The 27232-nt window shown below is 41.5% G+C and overlaps 1 protein-coding gene across 3 annotated transcripts in view; it reads left to right on the forward strand.

Moving 5' to 3' along the window:
• The window catches only part of CRTAC1 (cartilage acidic protein 1), a 1115778-nt gene that overhangs the window by 1024980 nt on the left and 63566 nt on the right, over positions 1 to 27232 (forward strand). For all 3 annotated transcript variants that reach the window (XM_077455715.1, XM_077455716.1, XM_077455717.1), the window contains exons 10-11: positions 12239 to 12339; positions 14528 to 14696. In XM_077455715.1, the coding sequence (XP_077311841.1) occupies positions 12239 to 12339; positions 14528 to 14696 (270 nt within the window). The remainder of the gene's footprint in view (positions 1 to 12238; positions 12340 to 14527; positions 14697 to 27232) is intronic.

Consider the following 27232-nt stretch of genomic DNA (forward strand, 5'->3'; position numbering starts at 1 on the left):
TATCAGTGCCACTTCATTGGTGCCACATTGGTGCCCATCAGTGCCACCTTATCAGTGCCCATCAGTGTAGCCCCATCAGTGCCCATCAGTGAAGGAGAAAACATACTTATTTACAAAGTTTTGAAACTGAAACAAAAAAAAACATTTTTTTTTCAAAATTTTCGGTATTTTTTTATTTGTAGCGCAAAAAATAAAAACCGCAGAGGTGATCAAATACCACCAAAAGAAAGCTCTATTTGTGGGAAAAAAATGATAAAAATTTCATTTGGGTACAGTGTAGCATGACCGCGCAATTGTCATTCAAAGTGCGACATCGCTGAAAGCTCAAAATTGGTCTGGGCAGGAAGGTGTTTAAGTGCCCCCCCGGTATTGAAGTGGTTAAGAGGTATGGGAGGAAGTGAAGTTTTGACGTCGCTTCCGCCCTGCTTTGGTATGGAGACAGGTGGGGGGGGGGGGGCCATCTTAGCCTCACTCGTCTCTCCAGACAGGTCCCGATCTCCTCCGCCACGCCGGCGGGAAGGGGGGGGGTGTGGCCCCTATCCCGCCGTCGATAACGGTTGATCTTGCGGCGAATCTGCCGCAGAGACCACCATTATCGTAAACGGGACCGCTGGCTCAAAAGATGGATAACCCGGTTGTGGCAGCGGCTGCTGCCCTTATCGAGATATCCATCTTTAAAGTGCCGACGTGTATGCGCAGGAGCCCGGGCGGCAAGTGGCTCCTGTGGGAGCTGAGGATCGGGTAAGTAAAATTGCTGTTTGTGGCCCCCTAGACCAAGGGTCTCCAAACTATGGCTCCTGGGCCACATCCGGCCATTTATAATCAGAGGCATATCCTCAACGTGCACCGATGGAGGTCAGCAGTGGTCTTTGCTTCAACCTCAAACCTGCCTCCCCCACCCAACCCCTCACCCAACCCCCCCACCCAACCCCTCACCCAACCCCCCCACCCAACCCCCCCACCCAACCCCACCACCCAACCCCCCACCCAGCCCCCCCACCCAACCCCCCACCCAACCCCCCCACCCAGCCCCCCCACCCAACCCCCCACCCAACCCCCCCACCCAACCCCTCACCCAACCCCCCACCCAACCCCTCACCCAACCCCCAACCCAACCCCTCAGCCAACCCCCCACCGTCTCCAGAGCAGGTTCCCCCCGCTGCACTGTCATCATCCCTGTTGGTGAGTGCTAGGACCACCAATGACGTGTTTGCCCCTCATTCACAAGAGGGCAGAACAACTTCTGCCCGGGCCTGCTCTGCCTCCTGGGCCCTGCCCTGATGCTACAGCCACGCTGCAAGCCTTACGGCGCTAAGGGGGACTCTGATGGAGACCCTAATGTAAGAGAGGACCCTGAAGTAATGGGGGATGGTGATGTAAGAGAGGACTCTGATGGGGGCCCTGATGTAATGAGGGGCTTTGATGTAAGAGAGGACTCCGATGAAGACCCTGATGTAGTGAGGGACCCTGCTGTAAGAGGAGACTTTTATGGGGACCCTGATGTAATGAGGGACTTTGATGTAAGATGAAGGCCCTGATGTAGAGGGGACTCTGGTGTAAAAGGGGGCTTTGATGGGGACCCTGATGTAAGAGTGGTCTCTGATGGGATCTCTTATATAAGGGAGGACTTGGGGGAGATTTTGATGGGGACTCGTATGTAAGGGGGACTCTGATATGTATTCTGATAAAAGGGGGGGGGACTCTGATGTAAAGGGGACTCTGATAGAGACCTTGATGTAAGAGGGGGCTGTGGTGTAACAGGGGACTCCTATGGGGACTCTGTTGTAAGAGAGGCCTCTGATGGAGACCCTGATGTAAAAGGGGACTCTGATGGGGATTCTCTTATAAGGGGTCTCTGATAGGGATTCTGATGTAAGGGGGACTCTGATGTAAGAGGAGACTCTGATGTGGACCTTTATGTAAGGGTTGGCTGTGATGGGGACCCTGATGTAATAAGGAACTCTGATGGGAACCCCTATGTAAGGGAGGACTTAGAAGGTCTTTGATGGGGATCCTGATGAAAGGAGGAGTCTGATGGAGACCCTGATGTAAGAGGGGACTTTGATTGGGACTCTGATGTAAGAGGGGCTCCGATGTGGACCCTGATGTAAGAGGGGACTTTGGGGACCCTGTTGTAAGAAGGGACCCTGATGTAAGAGGGCATTTTGATGGGGATCCTGATGTAAAATGGGACTCTGATTGGGACCCTAATATAAGAGAGGACTTTGATAGGGACCCTGATATAAGAGAGACTCTGCTGGGAACCCTTATGTAAGGGAGGACTTAGGAGGACTTTGATGGGGACCTTGATGAAAGGAGGAGTCTGATGGAGACCCTGATGTAAGAGGGGACTTTGATTGGGAACCTAATAAAAGAGGGAACTCTGGGACCCTAATATGAGAGGGAACTCTGATTGGGACCCTAATATAAGAGAGGACTTTGATGGGGACCCTGATGTAAGGAAGAGTCTGATGGACACCCTGATGTAAGAGGGGACTTTGATTGGGACCCTAATACAAGAGGGGGCTCTGATGTGGACCCTGATGTAAGAGGGGACTTTGATGTGAATGCTAATATAAGAGGGAACTTTGATGGGGACCCTGATGTAAAAGGGGACTCTGATTGGGACCTTAATATAAGAAGGGACTCTGATTGGGACCCTAATATAAGTGGGGACTTTGATGGGGACCCTGATATAAGAGGGGACTTTGATGGGGACCCTGATGTAAGAGGGACTCTGATGGGAAAACTTATGTAAGGGAGGACTTGAAGGGACTTTGATGGGGACCCTTATGTAAGAGGGGACTTTGATGGGGACCCTAATATAAGAGTGGACTTTGATGGGGACCCTAATATAAGAGGGGACTTTGATGGGGACCCTAATATAAGAGTGGACTTTGATGGAGACCCTGATGTAAGAGTGGATTTGATGGGGATCCTAATATAAGAGGGGACTTTGATGGGAACCCTAATTTAAGAGTGGACTTTGATGGAGACCCTGATGTAAGAGGGACTCTGAAGGGAAAATTTATGGGAGGACTTGAAGGAACTTTGATGGGGACCCTGATGTAAGAGGGGACTTTGATGGGGACCCTAAGATAAGAAGGGACTTTGATGGGGACCCTAATATAAGAGTGGACTTTGATGGGGACCCTAATATAAGAGGGGCCTTTGATGGGGACCCTAATATAAGGGGGGACTTTGATGGGGACCCTAATATAAGAGTGGACTTTGATGGGAACCCTAATATAAGAAGGGACTCTGATTGGGACCCTTATATAAGAGGGGCCTTTGATGGGGACCCATATATAAGGGGGGCTTTGATGGGGACCCTAATATAAGAGTGGACTTTGATGGGAACCCTAATATAAGAAGGGACTCTGATTGGGACCCTAATATAAGTGGGGACTTTGATGGGGACTCTGATATAAGAGGGGACTTTGATGGGGGCCTTGATGTAAGAGGGACTCTGATGGGAAAACTTATATAAGGGAGGACTTGAAGGGACTTTGATAGGGACCCTGATGTAAGAGGTGACTTTGATGGGGACCCTGATGTAAGAGGGGACTTTGATGGGGACCCTAATATAAGAGTGGACTTTGATGGAGACCCTGATGTAAGAGGGACTCTGAAGGGAAAACTTATGGGAGGACTTGAAGGGACTTTGATGGGGACCCTGATGTAAGAGGGGACTTTGATGGGGACCCTAATATAAGAGGGGACTTTGATGAGGACCCTAATATAAGAGGGGACTTTGATGGGGACCCTTATATAAGAGGGGACTTTGATGGGGACCCTAATATAAGAGGGGACTTTGATGGGGACCCTAATATAAGAGGGGACTTTGATGGGGACCCTAATATAAGAGTGGACTTTGATGGGGACCCTGATGTAAGAGGGACTCTGATGGGGGAACCCTTATGTAAGGAAGGACTTGAAGGGACTTTGATGGGGACCCTGATGTAAGAGGGACTCTGATGGGGGAACCCTTATGTAAGGAAGGACTTGAAGGAACTTTGATGGGGACCCTGATGTAAGAGGGGACTTTGATGGGGACCCTAAGATAAGAAGGGACTTTGATGGGGACCCTAATATAAGAGTGGACTTTGATGGGGACCCTAATATAAGAGGGGCCTTTGATGGGGACCCTAATATAAGGGGGGACTTTGATGGGGACCCTAATATAAGAGTGGACTTTGATGGGAACCCTAATATAAGAAGGGACTCTGATTGGGACCCTTATATAAGAGGGGCCTTTGATGGGGACCCATATATAAGGGGGGCTTTGATGGGGACCCTAATATAAGAGTGGACTTTGATGGGAACCCTAATATAAGAAGGGACTCTGATTGGGACCCTAATATAAGTGGGGACTTTGATGGGGACTCTGATATAAGAGGGGACTTTGATGGGGGCCTTGATGTAAGAGGGACTCTGATGGGAAAACTTATATAAGGGAGGACTTGAAGGGACTTTGATAGGGACCCTGATGTAAGAGGTGACTTTGATGGGGACCCTGATGTAAGAGGGGACTTTGATGGGGACCCTAATATAAGAGTGGACTTTGATGGAGACCCTGATGTAAGAGGGACTCTGAAGGGAAAACTTATGGGAGGACTTGAAGGGACTTTGATGGGGACCCTGATGTAAGAGGGGACTTTGATGGGGACCCTAATATAAGAGGGGACTTTGATGAGGACCCTAATATAAGAGGGGACTTTGATGGGGACCCTTATATAAGAGGGGACTTTGATGGGGACCCTAATATAAGAGGGGACTTTGATGGGGACCCTAATATAAGAGGGGACTTTGATGGGGACCCTAATATAAGAGTGGACTTTGATGGGGACCCTGATGTAAGAGGGACTCTGATGGGGGAACCCTTATGTAAGGAAGGACTTGAAGGGACTTTGATGGGGACCCTGATGTAAGAGGGACTCTGATGGGGGAACCCTTATGTAAGGAAGGACTTGAAGGAACTTTGATGGGGACCCTGATGTAAGAGGGGACTTTGATGGGGACCCTAAGATAAGAAGGGACTTTGATGGGGACCCTAATATAAGAGTGGACTTTGATGGGGACCCTAATATAAGAGGGGCCTTTGATGGGGACCCTAATATAAGGGGGGACTTTGATGGGGACCCTAATATAAGAGTGGACTTTGATGGGAACCCTAATATAAGAAGGGACTCTGATTGGGACCCTTATATAAGAGGGGCCTTTGATGGGGACCCATATATAAGGGGGGCTTTGATGGGGACCCTAATATAAGAGTGGACTTTGATGGGAACCCTAATATAAGAAGGGACTCTGATTGGGACCCTAATATAAGTGGGGACTTTGATGGGGACTCTGATATAAGAGGGGACTTTGATGGGGGCCTTGATGTAAGAGGGACTCTGATGGGAAAACTTATATAAGGGAGGACTTGAAGGGACTTTGATAGGGACCCTGATGTAAGAGGTGACTTTGATGGGGACCCTGATGTAAGAGGGGACTTTGATGGGGACCCTAATATAAGAGTGGACTTTGATGGAGACCCTGATGTAAGAGGGACTCTGAAGGGAAAACTTATGGGAGGACTTGAAGGGACTTTGATGGGGACCCTGATGTAAGAGGGGACTTTGATGGGGACCCTAATATAAGAGGGGACTTTGATGAGGACCCTAATATAAGAGGGGACTTTGATGGGGACCCTTATATAAGAGGGGACTTTGATGGGGACCCTAATATAAGAGGGGACTTTGATGGGGACCCTAATATAAGAGGGGACTTTGATGGGGACCCTAATATAAGAGTGGACTTTGATGGGGACCCTGATGTAAGAGGGACTCTGATGGGGGAACCCTTATGTAAGGAAGGACTTGAAGGGACTTTGATGGGGACCCTGATGTAAGAGGAACTCTAATGGGGATTCTGATAAAAGTGGGGGCTCTCGTAGGCACCCTTATGTAATGGGGGAGTGAGTCTGATGGAGACCCTGATGTAAGAGGGGACATTAATGGGGATTCTGATGTAAGGGGGGGACTTACCTTACCAACATTATTTCTCTTTTTATTCTGAATCGTATCAAGCTTCCAAAAAAGAAGTAACGCGTATTTATTAAACCCAATTGTTTTTATTCATTTACTTTTTTCGGCCCACAAATAATTGTAACATATAGAATGTGCATTAACATTGTCAATAATTCATTTCTCTGAAGAGAATAGAGATTGCGATTTTTCTGCCAGCGCCGAGATCTGATTTAATATGAATTGCGCTCGTTACGCCGCGTCTCTCTCTATATCACTGTCGTCTTTATAGTTGGCAGAGTCTGAGCTGCACTTCTACCGATATTCCAGGCGGTGGCACTAGAGATTTGTGCATTAGTTACAAATTTTCAAAAAAAAAAAAAACGGCGTTGGAGTTTCTTAGCGTTGGTTGGTCGTGCTTTTTATATTGTGTCGTTGGATGTCGTTCAGCGTTTCTATGAATTATCGCTACAATCCCTCCGTCTCCCGCTAATCCCCTGGAGGACGGTACATCTCCCTCCTTGTAACGGGTCATCACACAATCTGCACTCCAAAAACCGCAATTTCGTCTTTCAACATCTCGCTCGGGGGGGGAGGGGGGGGACTGGTTTCCCTTAATCCCGATTTATGCAAAGAATTGTAATTAGGGGCTCATATTCTTGGAGGGACGGCTAAAAAGTAGGAAATTGTTACCAAGATTAGTGAAGGTTTACGGGAAGGAATGCTAATTACTTTCTGGTTTATAGTCTCAGCAAATAATTACAAAAGCCATGAAATACGGAGGAGAAATTATACTGGAGAACTTTTTATTATATTGCAGTTTTTTTTTTTTTTTTTTTTACTTTTTATTATATTGCAGCTTTTTTTTTGTTTTTTTTACTTTTTATTATATTGCAGTTTTTTTAATTTTTTTTTTTACTTTTTATTATATTGCAGTTTTTTTTTTTTTTTTTACTTTTTATTATATTGCAGTTTTTTTTTTTTTTTTTTTTTACTTTTTATTATATTGCAGTTTTTTTTGAATTTTTTTTTTACTTTTTATTATATTGCAGTTTTTTTTTTTTTTTACTTTTTATTATATTGCAGTTTTATTTTATTTTTATTTTTTTTACTTTTTATTATATTGCAGTTTTATTTATTTATTTATTTATTTTTTATTATATTGCAGTTTTTTTTTTTTTTTACTTTTCTTTACTTTTCTAACCACTTTCTGTCTTGAAGATACAGCGCCTTGATTTTTTCATACCCCTTGAAATTCTCTACATTTTGTCATGTTACAACCAAAAACATAAATGTATTTTATTGGGATTTTTAAAGTAAAAGAGAACAGAATAGAATAAAATAAAAAATAAAACAAAAGAATGGACTAAAATAGAAAATAAAATAACTGAATAGAGTAGAAAAGAATAGAGTAAAAGAGAACAGAATAGAATAAAATAAAAAATGTAATAATAGAATGGACTAAAATAGAAAATAAAATAACTGAATAGAATAGAAAAGAATAGAGTAAAACAAAAGAATTAACACAATTATTTAAATAATTGTTCTGATTTATAATGTTTTTATATATATATATATATATATATATATATATATATATATATATATATATATATATATATATATTAAAATTTTTTAACTCAGTGGTGATCAAATACCACCAAAAGAAGAAAAAACAATCATTTCATTTGGGTACAATGTTTCATGAACGTGCAATTATAGTGTATCAGTTTCAAAAAAACAAATTCAAATTCGAAAAAAGCATTAGAATAAAATAGAATAGACATAGAAAATAATAGAATAGAGTATAGTAGAAAAGAATAGAGTAAAAGAGAACAGAATAGAATAAAATAAAATAAATAATAATAGAATGGAGTAAAATAGAAAATAAAATAACTGAATAGAATAGAGTAGAAAAGAATAGAGTAAAACAAAAAAATTAACACAATTATTTAAATAATTGTTCTAATTATTTTTTTATATATATAATACAAATTTTAAACCCAGTGGTGATCAGCGTGCAATTATAGTGCATCAGATTAGAAAAAAACAAATTCAAATTCGAAAAAACAATATTAGAACAAAATAGAATAGAAATAGAAAATAATAGAACAGAGTATAGTAGAAAAGAATAGAGTAAAAGAGAACAGAATAGAATAAAATAAAAAAATTTAATAATAGAATGGACTAAAATAGAAAATAAAATAACTGAATAGAGTAGAAAAGAATAGAGTAAAACAAAAGAATTAACACAATTATTCACGTCGAAAGGGTTGTTCTGATTTCTAATGTTTTTTTATTTATATAATAAAAATTTAAAACCCAGTGGTGATCAAATAACACCAAAAGAAAAAAAAATCATTTCATTTGGATACAATGTTTCATGAACGTGCAATTATAGTGCATCAGTTTAAAAAAAAAAAATTAAAATAAAAAAAAGCATTAGAATAAAATAGAATAGAAATAGAAAATAAAGAAATAGAAAATAATAGAACAGAGTATAGTAGAAAAGAATAGAGTAAAAGAGAACAGAATAGAATAAAATAAAAAATAAAATAATAGAATGGAGTAAAATAGAAAATAAATAGAATGGAATAAAATAGTAAAATATAAAATAAAGTAACTGAATAGTGTAGAAAAGAATAGAGTAAAACAAAAAAAATTAACACAATTATTTAAATAATTGTTCTAATTTCTAAAGTTTTTTTTGGTTTATATAATAAAAATGTAAAACCCAGTGGTGGTCAAATACCACCAAAAGAAAGCTCTTTTTGTGTAAACAAAATTACATAAATTGCATTTGGGTACAGTGTTTCATGAACGTGCAATTATAGTGCATCAGATTAGAAAAAAACGAATTCAAATTCTAAAACAATATTAGAATAAAATAGAATAGAAATATAATAGAATAGAGTATAGTAGAAAAGAATAGAGCAAAAGAGAACAGAATAGAATAAAATAAAAAATAAAATAATAGAATGGAGTAAAATAGAAAATAAAATAACTGAATAGAATAGAGTAGAAAAGAATAGAATAAAACAAAAAAATTAACACAATTATTTATATAATTGTTCAAATTTCTAAATTTTTTTATTTATATAATAAAAATTTAAAACCCAGTGGTGATCAAATACCACCAAAAGAAAAGAAATTGAATTTCATTTGGGTACAGTGTTTCATGAGCGTGCAATTATAGTGCATCAGTTTAAAAAAAAAAAAAAAAACGAATTCAAATTCGAAAAAAGCATTAGAATAAAATAGAATAGAAATAGAAAATAAAGGAATAGAAAATAATAGAATAGAGTATAGTAGAAAAGAATAGAGTAAAAGAGAACAGAATAGAATAAAATAAAAAATAAACTAATAGAATGGACTAAAATAGAAAATAAAATAACTGAATAGAATAGAGTAGAAAAGAATAGAGTAAGAGTAGAGTAATAAAAATTAACACAATTATTTAAATAATTGTTCTAATTTTTGTTTTGTTTTTTATATATAATAAAAATTTAAAACCCAGTGGTGATCAAATACCACCAAAAGAAAGTTCTTTTTGTGTAAACAAAATTACATAAATTGCATTTGGGTACAATGTTTCATGAACGTGCAATTGTAGTGCACCAGTTTCCAAAAAACAAATTCAAATTCGAAAAAAACATTAGAATAAAATAGAATAGAAATAGAAAATAATAGAATAGAGTATAGTAGAAAAGAATAGAGCAAAAGAGAACAGAATAAAATAAAACATTTAATAATAGAATAGAATAAAATAAAAAATGTAATAATAGAATGGAGTAAAATATAAAATAAAATAACTGAATAGTGTAGAAAAGAATAGAGTAAAACAAAAAAATTAACACAATTATTTAAATAATTGTTCTAATTTCTAAAGTTTTTTTTGGTTTATATAATAAAAATTTAAAACCCAGTGGTGATCAAATACCACCAAAAGAAAGATCTTTTTGTGTAAACAAAATTACATAAATTGCATTTGGGTACAGTGTTTCATGAGCGTGCAATTATAGTGCATCAGATTAGAAAAAAACAAATTCAAATTCGAAAACAATATTGGAATAAAATAGAATAGAAATATAATAGAATAGAGTATAGTAGAAAAGAATAGAGTAAAAGAGAACAGAATAGAATAAAATAAAAAATAAAATAATAGAATGGAGTAAAATAGAAAATAAAATAACTGCATAGAATACAGTAGAAAAGAATAGAGTAAAACAAAAAAATTAACACAATTATTTAAATAATTGTTCTAATTTCTAATTTTTTTTATTTATATAATAAAAATTTAAAACCCAGTGGTGATCAAATACCACCAAAAGAAAAAAAATGTCATTTCATTTGGGTACAATGTTTCATGAGCGTGCAATTATAGTGCATCAGTTTAAAAAAAAAAAAAAAACGAATTCAAATTCGAAAAAAGCATTCGAATAAAATAGAATAGAAATTGAAAATAAAGGAATAGAAAATAATAGAATAGAGTATAGTAGAAAAGAATAGAGTAAAAGAGAACAGAATAGAATAAAATAAAAAATAAAATAATAAAATGGACTAAAATAGAAAATAAAATAACTGAATAGAATAGAGTAGAAAAGAATAGAGTAAGAGTAGAGTAATAAAAATTAACACAATTATTTAAATAATTGTTCTAATTTTTGTTTTGTTTTTTATATATAATAAAAAATGTAAAACCCAGTGGTGATCAAATACTACCAAAAGAAAGATCTTTTTGTGTAAACAAAATTACATAAATTTCATTTGGGTACAGTGTTTCATGAGCGTGCAATTATAGTGCATCAGATTAGAAAAAAACAAATTCAAATTCGAAAACAATATTGGAATAAAATAGAATAGAAATATAATAGAATAGAGTATAGTAGAAAAGAATAGAGTAAAAGAGAACAGAATAGAATAAAATAAAAAATAAAATAATAGAATGGAGTAAAATAGAAAATAAAATAACTGCATAGAATAGAGTAGAAAAGAATAGAGTAAAACAAAAAAATTAACACAATTATTTAAATAATTGTTCTAATTTCTAATTTTTTTTATTTATATAATAAAAATTTAAAACCCAGTGGTGATCAAATACCACCAAAAGAAAAAAAATGTCATTTCATTTGGGTACAATGTTTCATGAGCGTGCAATTATAGTGCATCAGTTTAAAAAAAAAAAAAAAAACGAATTCAAATTCGAAAAAAGCATTAGAATAAAATAGAATAGAAATTGAAAATAAAGGAATAGAAAATAATAGAATAGAGTATAGTAGAAAAGAATAGAGTAAAAGAGAACAGAATAGAATAAAATAAAAAATAAAATAATAAAATGGACTAAAATAGAAAATAAAATAACTGAATAGAATAGAGTAGAAAAGAATAGAGTAAGAGTAGAGTAATAAAAATTAACACAATTATTTAAATAATTGTTCTAATTTTTGTTTTGTTTTTTATATATAATAAAAAATGTAAAACCCAGTGGGGATCAAATACCACCAAAAGAAAGATCTTTTTGTGTAAACAAAATTACATAAATTGCATTTGGGTACAGTGTTTCATGAGCGTGCAATTATAGTGCATCAGATTAGAAAAAAACAAATTCAAATTCGAAAACAATATTAGAATAAAATAGAATAGAAATATAATAGAATAGAGTATAGTAGAAAAGAATAGAGTAAAAGAGAACAGAAGAGAATAAAATAAAAAATAAAATAATAGAATGGAGTAAAATAGAAAATAACTGAATAGAGTAGAAAAGAATAAAGGAAAAATAAAATAAAATTGAGCACAATTATTTAAATAAAGCATTGAAACAAAACACATTTTTTGGTTCTGCACATGTGTAGCTCGTCTCCTCTGTGCCCCGGTGACGCCCCGGCGTGGTGGGTTGTGCCGTCACGGTACATGTAGTACTTTTTTTAGCACAGTGCAATTGACTACCCCGTATGACCAGCAATTGAACTTTTTGAGATGTCTGTGTGACATCTCAATAAAATTGTTTAAAAAAAAAAAAAAAAAGACAGTCTTGGCCTCACCACACTCCGGTCTCGGGGTTGCAGTGCAGCGTCTGGTGGGAAGGAGCCCTCGCCACGCGGTGCTGTATGTTCAATCAATGTATGTGTCCCGGTCGTGCCTCCGATGGTAGCCGGGTTCTGTGCTGTTGGTCATCAGGTCACCTTTAGTCCACAACTTATGGAAGTATTTTGGTGAACTCTCTGTAGGTGGCGCTGTGACAGACTTCGATGGGGACGGTATGCTGGATCTCATCCTTTCTCATGGAGAGTCGATGGCACAACCAATATCCGTCTTCAAAGGCAAGCAGGTAAGAAGCGATTCCCGCTCCTCTGAAGTGTAAAGGTGTTAGTGAGGAAGAAAGGCCCCCCAACGTGTGACTGACACCAAGACCACCCGTGTGTCTTTGGGAAGGGAATGACCCGCCAACCTACTTTGTGACGGATCTGAAACTCCAATAAGCCGGTTTGAGTTTTCTGTAAAGGGATTCTTACTTTTCCTGACCTGTCCACTTTGTATATTGTAGGAGAGGAGTCTCCAAACTGCAGCCCACCAGTCAGATGTGGCCCTTTGCTTGCCTTTATCCGTCCCTTGGGGCACAATTCCCCCCACTGATATCAATGATGGGGCACTATTCCTCCCACTGATATCAATGATGGGGCACTATTCCTTCCACTGATACCAATGATGGGGCACTATTCCTCCCACTGATATCAATGATGGGGCACTATTCCCCCCACTGACACCAATGATGAGTCACTATTCCTCCTACTGACACCAATGATGGGGCACTATTCCTCCCACTGACACCAACGATGGGGCACTATTCCTCCCACTGACACCAACGATGGGGCACTATTCCTCCCACTGACACCAACGATGGGGCACTATTCATCCCACTGACACCAATGATGGGGCACTATTCCTCCCACTGACACCAACGATGGGGCACTATTCCTCCCACTGACACCAATGATGGGGCACTATTCCTCTCACTGACACCAATGATGGGGCACTATTCCTCCCACTGACACCAATGATGGGGCACTATTCCTCCTTGAGAGATGCAAAGAACGGAATTCAGCTTTTGGTGCATGCTCGAAAGTAAAAAAAAATGAAAAAAAAGTATGTGTTATGGGTTGGGTAACCATTTACATGGTTATAGGTGAGGAATAGTGCCCCATGGTTGGTCTCAGTGGCAGGAATTATGCCCCATTGTTGAAGTCAGTTGCAGGAATTACTGTATGCCCCATCACTGGTGTTAGCATGAGGAATATTCCCCATTGTTGATGTCAGTAGAAGGAATTATGCCCCATCATTGTCGTCAATGGAAGGAATAGTGTCTTATTGTTGGTGTCAGTAATTATGCCCCATTGTTGGTGTCAGTAATTATGCCCCATTGTTGGTGTCAGTAATCATGCCCTATTGTTGGTGTCAGTAATTATACCCCATTGTTGGCGTCAATGGACTGAATAGTGCTCTATTGTTGGTGTCAGTGACAGGAATTATGCCCCATTGTTGGTGTCAGTTGGAGGAATAGTGCCTCATTGTTGGTGTCAGTGGAAGGAATAGTGCTCCATTATTGGTCTTAGTGGTAGGAATAGTCCTCCATCATTGGTGTCATTGGAAGAAATTCTGCCCCATTGTTGGTATCAGTGGAAGGTATTCTGCCCCATTGTTGGTATCAGTGGAAGGTATTCTGCCCCATTGTTGGTATCAGTGGAAGGGATCCTGCCCCATTGTTGGTATCAGTGGAAGGTATTCTGCCCCATTGTTGGTATCAGTGGAAGGGATCCTGCCCCATTGTTGGTATCAGTGGAAGGGATCCTGCCCCATTGTTGGTGTCGGTAGAATTAATAGTGCCTCATTGTTGGTGTCAGTGGGAGGAATAGTGCTCCATCATTGGTATCAATGGGAGAAATAGTGCCCCATCATCGGTGTCAGTGGAAGGAATTCTGCCCCATTGTTGATGTCAATGAAAGGAATTATGCCCCCATTATTGGCTTCAGTGGCAGGAATAATAGCCTCAAGGGCCAGATAAAGACAAGCAAAGGGAGGCAGTTTGGAAACCCCTTCTCTAAATAAGAATAAGTAAGTAAGGGAGGGTTATAGCCCCTGTCAGATTTTTTTTTTCACCATCTGTGTCCTTTTGCGGAGATTTACCGTCACTTCCCGCCCCATAGCCAAACAAAGTGAGAGGAAATCCTGCAAATTAAGGGAATCCCTTGGGGGGGAGGGGGGGGGCAAGTCACCAGAACTAGCGTCCCCATTGGAAGATTTCCCCCTCTATTACTTTTCTGGGGACAACTCAAAATTTGGTATTTTCTTTGATTTTCTCCGTCGGTGATATTAATAAACAGGACGATCTTCCCAATGGTGATAACATCGAAGAGGTCTTCTGATCCCTCTCCACTCCATCCAAAACGTGAAATAAAAGTTAAAAGTTACAGCTTAGACGGCTTTCTAACGTACATGCTTGTTTTTTTTTCCCCCCCCAGGGTCTGAAAAACCATTGGCTCAGAGTAATACCCCGGACCAAGTTTGGGGCGTTCGCTCGCGGGGCGAAGGTGGTTCTGTACACCAAGAAGAGTGGAGCCCATCTGAGAATCATCGATGGCGGATCCGGTTACCTCTGTGAAATGGAGCCAGTGGCTCACTTTGGTCTTGGTAGGTACACAGGCATTTATTTATTTTTTCGGTTTCCGTTACGGCGTGTGCCGAGCAGCCTCGGCCCGTTACGCCACACGTCACTCCACACGTCACTCCACACGTCACTCCACACGTCACTCCACACATCACTCCACACATCACTCCACACATCACTCCACACGACACTCCACACGTCCACACGTCACTCCACACGTCACTCCACACGTCACTCCACACGACACTCCACACGTCACTCCACACGTCACTCCACACTCACTCCACACGTCACTCCACACGTCACTCCACACGTCACTCCACACGTCACTCCACACGTCACTCCACACATCACTCCACACGACACTCCACACGTCCACACGTCACTCCACACGTCACTCCACACGTCACTCCACACGTCACTCCACACGTCACTCCACACGTCACTCCACACGTCACTCCACACGTCACTCCACACATCACTCCACACGTCACTCCACACGTCACTCCACACGTCACTCCACACGTCACTCCACACGTCACTCCACACATCACTCCACACGACACTCCACACGTCCACACGTCACTCCACACGTCACTCCACACGTCACTCCACACGTCACTCCACACGTCACTCCACACGTCACTCCACACATCACTCCACACGACACTCCACACGTCCACACGTCACTCCACACGTCACTCCACACGTCACTCCACACGTCACTCCACACGTCACTCCACACGTCACTCCACACATCACTCCACACGACACTCCACACGTCCACACGTCACTCCACACGTCACTCCACACGTCACTCCACACGTCACTCCACACGTCACTCCACACGTCACTCCACACGTCACTCCACACGTCACTCCACACATCAGAGCTGAAGGAACTCTGATTAGGTTCTAAAATAGAAAAGACTTACGGCGTTACGTCTTCGCCGGTCGCGGGAGATCCGTGTTCTTTCTTCTGTTGTCTACATCTCCAGACAAGTAGCTGAGCAATGACCTGGGGTCGGCTGAATAAAAGAAAAATGTCAAGACAGATATTTATGTTAAAGCGGAGGTCCACCCTAAAGTGGACCTTCCGCTCATCGGAACCCTCCCCCCCTCCGGTGCCACAATCGGCACCTTTCAGGGGGGAGGGGGGTGCAGTTACCTGGATAATCCAGGTAACTGCACCCACTTCCGGGATAGCTCTCTGCAGAAAGGGGCGTAACTTACGCCCCTTTCCGCAAGTGCCCGCCCCTTCCCGCAAGTGCCCCGCTGCCTGCTGGGAAACACACAGATCCCAGAGGCAGCGGGGAGCGTCCTTATTGCGCAGCGCGATTCGCGCATGCGCAGTAGGGAACCGGGAAATGAAGCCGAAAGGCTCCATTTCCTGATTCCCATACCCAAGATGGCGGCGGCAGGACCCGACAGGCGACCTAGAGATCGGCTCCGGGTGCCAACATCGCGGGCGCGCTGGACAGGTAAGTGTCACTATTTTAAAAGTCAGCAGCTGCAGTATTTGTAGCTGCTGGCTTTTAAAAAAAAAAAAAAAACGCGGAGTCCCGGCGGACTCCCGCTTTAAGGTTGTCAAACACCAACCTGCTCTATGTTCTACTATTACCGCCCCCCCACCCCACACCCAAAACTTCCCACCCATCATTCAGATTCTACACAACTGGTTTTGGACTAAAAATCTCGCTTTGAATGGATGGCGCTAATCCATAGTGATGATGAATAGTAGAGGTCTGTGTGTGGTCACACAAAGGGGGGTTTTTGACCTTCAACATTGCATATCACCTTGAGGTTGAAAGTTGAAAGGGAAATTGTAATGGTTTTTTGGTTATTTTATCTTACTTGAAGGTTTACACCTGTACCGAAAGTAATGCAAAAGTGGGCATAACTTTTTTTTTTTTTTTTTTTTATTAATTTACTTGGGTAAGTCAAATTTGCCATGTAGAGTGCCTTGAGAAAATATTCATACCCTTTGAAATTTTTCATTTTTGAAATTTTTTTGAAATTTTTGAAATGTTTGTTACGTTACAACTAAAAACGTAAATGTATTTTATTGGGATTTTATGTGATGGAGCAGCCTTTCTCAACCTTTTCAACACAGAGGAACCCTTGACATAGTTCTCCGGGTCTCGGGGGAACCCCTTGCTAAAAATTAGAAATCTACAACTCATGATACATTAGTGTGATGGTCGGTGGGAAGAATGGTCCTCACACTTGTGGTCATTGGGAAGAATGGTCCTTACACTTGTGGTCATTGGGAAGAATGGTCCTCACACTTGTGGTCAGTGGGAAGAATGGTCCTTACACTTGTGGTCAGTGGGAAGAATGGTCCTTACACTTGTGGTCATTGGGAAGAATGGTCCTTACACTTATGGTCATTGGGAAGAATGGTCCTCACACTTGTGGTCATTGGGAAGAATGGTCCTCACACTTGTGGTCATTGGGAAGAATGGTCCTTACACTTGTGGTCAGTGGGAAGAATGGCCCTCACACTTGTGGTCATTGGGAAGAATGGTCCTTACACTTATGGTCATTGGGAAGAATGGTCCTCACACTTGTGGTCATTGGGAAGAATGGTCCTCACACTTGTGGTCATTGGGAAGAATGGTCCTCACACTTGTGGTCATTGGGAAGAATGGTCCTTACACTTGTGGTCATTGGGAAGAATTACCTCCTTACAGATAGCTAAAAAGGTCAATGGTGTCGGTGGGAACTTATCTGAGAGGCAGAAATTGCCCAATGCTGAAGGAACCCCTACAACCTCTGGAGGAACCCTGGTTGAGAATTACTGGTCTAAACTCTAAACTTCTAAACCAGCCTTTCTCAACCTTTTCAACACAGAGGAATCCTTGAAATAGTTCTCCGGTCTCGGGGAACCCCCTGCTAAAAATTAGAAATTTACAACTCATGATACATTAGTGTGATGGTCATTGGGAAGAATGGTCCTCACACCTGTGGTCATTGCGAGGAATGGTCCTTACACTTGTGGTCATTGGGAAGAATGGTCCTTACACTTTTGGTCATTGGGAAGAATGGTCCTCACACTTGTGGTCATTGGGAAGAATGGTCCTCACACTTGTGGTCATTGTGAAGAATGGTCCTCACACTTGTGGTCATTGGGAAGAATGGTCCTCACACTTGTGGTCATTGGGAAGAATGGTCCTTACACTTGTGGTCATTGGGAAGAATGGTCCTCACACTTGTGGTCATTGGGAAGAATGGTCCTCACACTTGTGGTCATTGGGAAGAATGGTCCTTACACTTGTGGTCATTGGGAAGAATGGTCCTCACACTTGTGGTCATTGGGAAGAATGGTCCTCACACTTGTGGTCATTGGGAAGAATGGTCCTTACACTTGTGGTCATTGGGAAGAATGGTCCTCACACTTGTGGTCATTGGGAAGAATGGTCCTCACACTTGTGGTCATTGGGAAGAATGGTCCTCACACTTGTGGTCATTGGGAAGAATGGTCCTTACACTTGTGGTCAGTGGGAAGAATGGTCCTTACACTTGTGGTCATTGGGAAGAATGGCCCTCACACTTGTGGTCATTGGGAAGAATGGTCCTTACACTTATGGTCATTGGGAAGAATGGTCCTCACACTTGTGGTCATTGGGAAGAATGGTCCTCACACTTGTGGTCATTGGGAAGAATGGTCCTCACACTTGTGGTCATTGGGAAGAATGGTCCTTACACTTGTGGTCATTGGGAAGAATTACCTCCTTACAGATAGCTAAAAAGGTCAATGGTGTCGGTGGGAACTTATCTGAGAGGCAGAAATTGCCCAATGCTGAAGGAACCCCTACAACCTCTGGAGGAACCCTGGTTGAGAATTACTGGTCTAAACTCTAAACTTCTAAACCAGCCTTTCTCAACCTTTTCAACACAGAGGAATCCTTGAAATAGTTCTCCGGTCTCGGGGAACCCCCTGCTAAAAATTAGAAATTTACAACTCATGATACATTAGTGTGATGGTCATTGGGAAGAATGGTCCTCACACCTGTGGTCATTGGGAAGAATGGTCCTTACACTTGTGGTCATTGGGAAGAATGGTCCTTACACTTTTGGTCATTGGGAAGAATGGTCCTCACACTTGTGGTCATTGGGAAGAATGGTCCTCACACTTGTGGTCATTGTGAAGAATGGTCCTCACACTTGTGGTCATTGGGAAGAATGGTCCTCACACTTGTGGTCATTGGGAAGAATGGTCCTTACACTTGTGGTCATTGGGAAGAATGGTCCTCACACTTGTGGTCATTGGGAAGAATGGTCCTCACACTTGTGGTCATTGGGAAGAATGGTCCTTACACTTGTGGTCATTGGGAAGAATGGTCCTCACACTTGTGGTCATTGGGAAGAATGGTCCTCACACTTGTGGTCATTGGGAAGAATGGTCCTTACACTTGTGGTCATTGGGAAGAATGGTCCTCACACTTGTGGTCATTGGGAAGAATGGTCCTCACACTTGTGGTCATTGGGAAGAATGGTCCTCACACTTGTGGTCAGTGAGAAGAATGGTCCTCACACTTGTGGTCATTGGGAAGAATTACCTCCTTACAGATAGCTAAAAAGGTCAATGGTGTCGGTGGGAACTTATCTGAGAGGTAGAAATTGCCCAATGCTGAAGGAACCCCTAGCAACCTCTGGAGGAACCCTAGTTGAGAATCACTCCTCTAAACTTCTAAACCAGCCTTTCTCAACCTTTTCAACACAGAGGAACCCTTGACATAGTTCTCCGGTCTCGGGGAAACCCCTGCTAAAAATGAGAAATCTACAACTCATGATACATTAGTGTGATGGTCATTGGGAAGAATGGTCCTCACACTTGTGGTCATTGGGAAGAATGGTCCTCACACTTGTGGTCATTGGGAAGAATGATCCTTACACTTGTGGTCATTGGGAAGAATGGTCCTCACACTTGTGGTCATTGGGAAGAATGGTCCTCACACTTGTGGTCATTGGGAAGAATGGTCCTTACACTTGTGGTCATTGGGAAGAATGGTCCTTACACTTGTGGTCATTGGGAAGAATGGTCCTTACACTTGTGGTCATTGGGAAGAATGGTCCTTACACTTGTGGTCATTGGGAAGAATGGTCCTTACACTTGTGGTCATTGGGAAGAATGGTCCTTACACTTGTGGTCATTGGGAAGAATGGTCCTCACACTTGTGGTCATTGGGAAGAATGGTCCTTACACTTGTGGTCATTGGGAAGAATGGTCCTTACACTTGTGGTCATTGGGAAGAATGGTCCTTACACTTGTGGTCATTATGAAGAATGGTCCTTACACTTGTGGTCATTGGGAAGAATGGTCCTCACACTTGTGGTCAGCGGGAAGAATGGTCCTTACACTTGTGGTCATTGGGAAGAATGGTCCTTACACTTGTGGTCATTGGGAAGAATTACCTCCTTACAGATAGCTAAAAAGATCAATGGTGTCGGTGGGAACTTATCTGAGAGGTAGAAATTGCCCAATGCTGAAGGAACCCCTACAACCTCTGGAGGAACCCTGGTTGAGAATTACTGGTCTAAACTCTAAACTTCTAAACCAGCCTTTCTCAACCTTTTCAACACAGAGGAACCCTTGACATAGTTCTCCGGTCTCGGGGAAACCCTGCTAAAAATTAGAAATCTACAACTCATGATACATTAGTGTGATGGTCATTGGGAAGAATGGTCCTCACACTTGTGGTCATTGGGAAGAATGGTCCTCACACTTGTGGTCATTGGGAAGAATGGTCCTTACACTTTTGGTCATTGGGAAGAATGGTCCTCACACTTGTGGTCATTGGGAAGAATGGTCCTCACACTTGTGGTCATTGGGAAGAATGGTCCTCACACTTGTGGTCATTGGGAAGAATGGTCCTCACACTTGTGGTCATTGGGAAGAATGGTCCTCACACTTGTGGTCATTGGGAAGAATGGTCCTCACACTTGTGGTCATTGGGAAGAATGGTCCTTACACTTGTGGTCATTGGGAAGAATGGTCCTTACAGTTGTGGTCATTGGGAAGAATGACCTCCTTACAGATAGCTAAAAAGATCAATGGTGTCAGTGGGAACTTATCCGAGAGGCAGAAATTGCCCAATGCTGAAGGAACCCCTACAACCTCTGGAGGAACCCTGGTTGAGAATTACTGGTCTAAACTCTAAACTTCTAAACCAGCCTTTCTCAACCTTTTCAACACAGAGGAACCCTTGAAATAGTTCTCCGGTCTCGGGGGAACCCCTGATAAAAATTAGAAATCTACAACTCATGATACATTATTGCAGGGGTAGGGAACCTATGGCTCTCGAGTCAGATGTGGCTCTTTTGATGGCTGCATCTGGCTCTCCCCTCTCAATCTACAGATTGCATAGTGTGCCGATCCGTGGATTGAGCCCATAGGAAAGGCCGCAGCTTCGGCCTAGCTCTGGAGCTGCGGCCATCTTGGTACACCCGGCGGCGGCCTAGGTGAGCGGCGTGCAAGCAGACAATCGCAAGGGAGATGTGGATATTACAGTGGGGGAGATGACGTGGATATTACAGTTGTAATTAAAATTAGTTGATTCATAGATTAAAAAATAAATTAGTTTTAAACATATTGTATGGCTCTCGCGGAATTACATTTTAAAATATGTAGCGTTCATGGCTCTCTCAGCCAAAAAGGTTCCCTACCCCTGCATTAGTGTGATGGTCAGTGGGTAGAATGGTCCTTACACTTGTGGTCATTGGGAAGAATTACCTCCTTACAGATAGCTAAAAAGATCAATGGTGTCGGTGGGAACTTATCCGAGAGGCACAGGTACGCCCATTTACCTGCCCGTGACATTCTGCCGACGTACATCGGCGTGCGCCGGTCGGGAACCGGTTAAGTGAGTGCTTCTAATCTCAGTTTGTTACCTGTATAGAAGACACCTGGGAGACAAAAATCTTGTTTATTGATCGGGGATCAAATACTTATTTCGCTCATTAAAATGCAAATCAATTTACATCTTTTTTGAAATGCGTTTTTCTGGATATTTTTGTTGTTGTTCGGTCTCTCGCTGTTAAAAATAAACCGATCAATAAAATTATAGACTGATCGTTTCTTTGTCAGTGGGCAAAGGTACGAAATCAGCAGGGGGTCAAATACGTTTTTCCCTCACTGTGTACTGAGATTAAATTACACACAGGTGGACTCTATTTACTAGTCTGGTGACTTCTGAAGGCAATTGGTTCCACTAGATTTTAGTTGGGGGTATCAGAGTAAAGGGGGCTGAATAAAAATTCCCTGCCCCCACTTTTCACATATTTATTTGTAAAACATTTAGAACACTTTTTTATCATTTTTCCTTCAACTTCACAATTAGGTGCCACTTTGTGTTGGTCTATCACATAAAATCCCAATAAAATACATTTACGTTTTTGGTTGTAACCTGACGAAATGTGGAAAATTTCAACATTTCCCTTTAATAATAATAATAATAATAGAAAAAAAAATCAGGAGATGTCCATTACCATTTACCACCAAGTAAAAGCCCATTTTGTCCTGAAAATAGCGCGGTATAATCCACCTGCATGCACAAAGTAGTTGTGATGATATGTACAGTTTTTACCAACATTTGTCAAAATTGCAAAATTGTGCTTAGGCACTCTTTTTTTTTTATTTATTTTTTTTATTTTTTTACCCGTAGGCGTGAAGGGGGTTTTATAAAACAGTTATGCCCACTTTTTTTATTAGCTTTGGTACAGCCCTCGTATATTCCTACAGGGAATCCTCTATCGGACACAATGATGTATTCACTTAAACTGATAAAGGTATTGGGGGATATCAGGGGCTACTCCAAAAAATGCTCCATGAAAAAAAGAATGTTGATGGACTATCTCAGTACCCAGGGAATGGACAATTTTAGATATAAAAGTATATATATTTTTTATTGTAGAAAACAAACTTGATACACATTAATACAAGCAATATATAAAAATTGGTCGCATACAATAGCAAGATAATACAGACTAAACAGTGGAAACCCCACAAAATAGTGGAGCTTCTGGAGATGTAGGTCCAAAACGTGATCCTCTACATAGTTAAAAATGGGGAGCAACAATGTTTGGGACTTTAAATGAGGTATATGTAGGGGCCGTTCAAAACCCCTCCTCCATCCCGGGTTCATTTATAGAAAAAAAGGGGAGCAACGGGCGGGACTTTAAATGAGGCACAGGGAAGCAAGAAAATCCAATTAGATAAAAAACAGGTTTTAATAAGTTCAAATAGTCATATATTGCACATATTATTACACATAATCATAAATTAATATTTAGAATTTCATCAAAATATACATTCCAACAAGGACTTGGTAGTACATACATGAGAATCTTCACATAAAATAAATACCAGTTATCTATGGATATGTGGCACTCTGAAGTGTCACCTAAAAATAAATGAAGACAAAAATCGGAATGAATCAAAGATGGAACGTTCATTCTTTGTTAAAAGATGTGTACACAACATGGAAGTTGACAGCTCTACGCGTTTCGTGACCTTTTTATCACTCATCAGGAGCAAAACCATGAAGGTAGCCTATGGATAAAGAAAACAACCATATTTGGAAATATCTAGGGAAAAAGCTGGACAAATATACAATGTGGAGAAACCCACATGTATCATTGATCCATAAATTTGCATATATACCTGCGCAGAGGTGGTGCAGGACACCGGTAGTCAGGCCAAGCCATAGATGCCACAGACCGGGGGTTGAGGGGGCAGGATCAAAGCGACAACCAAACGCATGAATGGCACCCCAAGCAGGTCCAAGTGTAGGATGAGACACAGATTCAGTGTTTGAAGATGGAGTGATGGGTGCTAATGGAACATCTAAAAGTGAAACAATCAAAAAATCTAAATGTGACAAGGGAATGTGAGGAGAATAAGTGATGTTGAGAAAAGAAAGGGGAAAGGAATGGAAATAAAAATGAAAATAAAAATGAATATGAAAGAAAAAATAATAATAAAAAAATAATAAAATAATAAAAAGTGCAAGGAAAGGTTGGATAAAGGGATGTGAATTGGAAAAACTTAGGTGAAGAGAATTACAAAAGTGAGATCAGGTGGGTGAAATTAGAAAAATAGCAAAAGGGAAGCATAGTTCTACATGTTTCGCAAATTTATTCACTTCTTCAGGAGGAGTTGACCTACATCTATAAAGAAATACAGTCTTACAATTAAATGTATCACAAAATAGTAAAAGGGGGGGGGGGGGGGGGGTAGGGAAGGTTATACTATTACAAAATAGATACATTGATGCTTGGAGTGAATTTGTTACAGTCGGGCCTAGCTTACCAATGGGAATTTGGGGTCACGGGCGGCACCACAATTTGAATCATCCAAAAATAGGTAATCCCCCCGCGGCGAACGGGGGGGGGGGGGGCACTGAAGGGATGCAGTAACTGAACAAAAACGTATTGATGTTATATAATATAATATGACTGATATAAATAGGTCCAAAAACACACAAGTACAAGGGAAGGGAAAAGAGAAACTGGGGGGGGGGGGGGGGGGGGGAGGGGGAAAAACACTGAGTATAGAAGGGGATGTGCTAGGGGGTGAGGGAAGAGTGGGAAATGGGGGGAGGGAAAGAAGGGGTAGAGGGAGAGCAACTAGGGAAGGGGGAAAAAAGAGAAAGTGGGGGCAGGGAAAGGAAAATGGGGGTTGAGGAAAACATGTGTTGGGGACGAGCTGAAAGAAAGCAGGGAAGGGGACGGAAGAAAGGGGGGGCAGGAGGGGGGTTTGAAAAGGACAGGGGGGCACATTAAGTAAATGAAAGGCACTTCCTTTCATTCACTTAAACTAACGACAATGATAGTGTATCTGATAAAAGTTTAGCCTATCACGGGTACGTTGACGATATCTTTAGGATCCAGGAACCAGTAGAGGGGGTCAATCCCTTCCCTATTCCTCCACAACCAGATTCCTCTGTAATCAAAATCACATAAAACCTCAACTGATGCTTCAATAATTAACGCCTGACCTATAATGGAGCCTTGTAACGATGACGGCGTTGTAAGGAGTTAATCTGCGCCCGCAGTGAGAGCCGGCTTAAGGAGCGTGTTAAACATTTCAACTTACAGTTCAGTGCGCTGACTAGCAATGAGATGAGAGAGCTGCCGTGTAGTCATCGGTGGCGTCACCAACGAGTTAAAGAGTCTGGCTAAGCTAAAAGGTTTGTTATTTTAGGAATTAAAACAAGAAATAAGCTTTGATGGTCTTGGCAGCGTTTTGAGCCTGCTCTGCTCCCCGTCTTTCATCTCCTTCCTTTCTGCTTGTTTCATTAGCAAGGGATGAATTCTTGGTAATTGGGAGTCAGGGAAGCAAAGGGATTTCGCAAAAGGCGCTGCCCGCGTTAGGAATTTATCTGCCATGACACGAAGCAATGGTCCTATCATGGAAAATGTCATGGAGGAAACAAAGGCCGTATCTCAAAGACATGAGGATGTGGCCTATATTCCTCCCCGCTAAGCTCCGATAACCAACATTTACAGTCACCTGACTGAGCTTTAATAGTGTGTCTATTCTTAGGAGGCCCCAGAAATCTGAGGTTCACTCTACAGACTGTGTGGGTGGTTATTGACCAAACTAGACGGGAAAAAAAAAAACACAGCTTCTAGATCAGCCATTCTCAACCAGGGTTCCGTGGAACGTTGGGGTTCCTCCAGAGGTTGCTAGGGATTCCTTGAGCTGTGGCTGATGAACCACCCATTTGATGATGCCTACAGAGTTCAAGGTTCAGCACTACTTCGCAAAGCCAGAAGAATGACACCGAATATCTTTTTAGCTGTCTTTAAGGGTGGCATTCTAAACACCACTTTAAGGGGGGACATTCTTCCTATTGACCACCAGGAGCATTGTTCCTATTGAGCCCTGATGATTTGGTTTTAGTAAGGGTTCCTCGAGACATAAAAATAATTTTTGGGGTTCCATTAGGGTTAAAAGGTTGAGAAAGCCTGTTCTAGATAGAAAATACACATTACAAAGATACAGAAAGTTCTTTTTTTTTTTTTTACAGTAGATCTTTGCCTGCTTTCGTTTCAGAGATATTGAAGTTGGCTTTGTCAGCTCATTAGCTTAACCACTTCAAGACCAAGCCTATTTCTGACCTTTGTTGTTTACAAGTTAAAAATCCGTGTTTTTTGCTAGAAAAATTTTAACGTGCTGCCTATGGAGTTTTTTAAGTACCGTAGTTTGTCGCCATTCCACAAGTGCACGCAATTTTAAAGGGTGACATGTTAGGTATCTATTTACTCGGCGTTACATCATATATACAAAAAAATTGTGCTACCTTTACTGTTTCGTAGTTTTTTGTTTTGTTTTTTCAGTGAAGTGTATTTTTTCCCCCAAAAAGTTGCATTTGAAATTGCACAAATACCGTGTAAAATAAAAGATTACAACAACCGCCATTTTATTCACAAGGATCCCTGCCAAAAAAAAAAAAAAATATATATATATATATATATATATATATATATATATATATATATATATATATATATAATGCTTACTTAAACAAACCACCCCCCCCCCCCCCCGGGTTGGACGAGAAGGCGACGATCTGTGGCCTTACCTTCCGATGATGAGGTGGTGCTGAATCCGAGGTAGGGCTCCTCGAAGCAGCTGTTGCTGGCCCACCGCCCCCTGCTCCTCGCTTCATTTTTCCAAGGGAAGAGCTGTAGCCATTGCTTCTCCTCCTGGCCCGAACAGGAAGTAGGCCCTGGGACATGATTGGCTTGGAAGTCCTGAGACTCCCAAAGTGACAAAAGTGAGATATTTCACCAAAGCCCCTCAACAGAGCTCCAAAAAAAATGGTAGAATAAAAAATAAATATAATAATAATAATAATATCATAAAAATATATAATTGTAAAAAAATTTTTCAAAATAAATACAAATAAATAACTGCTCTACTGAGACCATCCATTGCCCTACCGACACCGTCCACTGCCCTACTGACACCATTTACTGCTCTACTGACACCGTCCTCTGCCCTACTGACACCGTCCACTGCTCTACTGACATGGCATACTGCCCTACTGACACCACCTACTGCCCTACTGACACCGCCCACTGCTCTACTGACACCGTCCTCTATCCTACTGACACCGTCCTCTGCCCTACTGACACCGCCCACTGCCCTACTGACACCGTCCTCTGCCCTACTGACACCGCCCACTGCCCTACTGACACCGCCCACTGCCCTACTGACACCGCCCTCTGCCCTACTGACACCGCCCTCTGCCCTACTGACACCTTCCACTGCTCTACTGACACCATCGACTGCTCTACTGACACCGTCCACTGTTCTATTGACACCACCTACTGCCCTACTGACACCGTCCACTGCTCTACTGACACCATCGACTGCTCTACTGACACCGTCCACTGTTCTATTGACACCACCTACTGCCCTACTGACACCGTCCACTGCTCTACTGACACCATTGACTGCTCTACTGACACCGTCCACTGTTCTATTGACACAACCTACTGCCCTACTGACACCGCCCACTGCCCTACTGACACCATCCACTGCTCTA

Source organism: Lithobates pipiens, unplaced genomic scaffold (genome assembly GCF_037356315.1).
Source record: "Lithobates pipiens isolate NorthernLeopardFrog02 unplaced genomic scaffold, aLitPip1_a1.2 Scaffold_25, whole genome shotgun sequence".
Taxonomy (NCBI): Eukaryota; Metazoa; Chordata; class Amphibia; order Anura; family Ranidae; genus Lithobates; species Lithobates pipiens.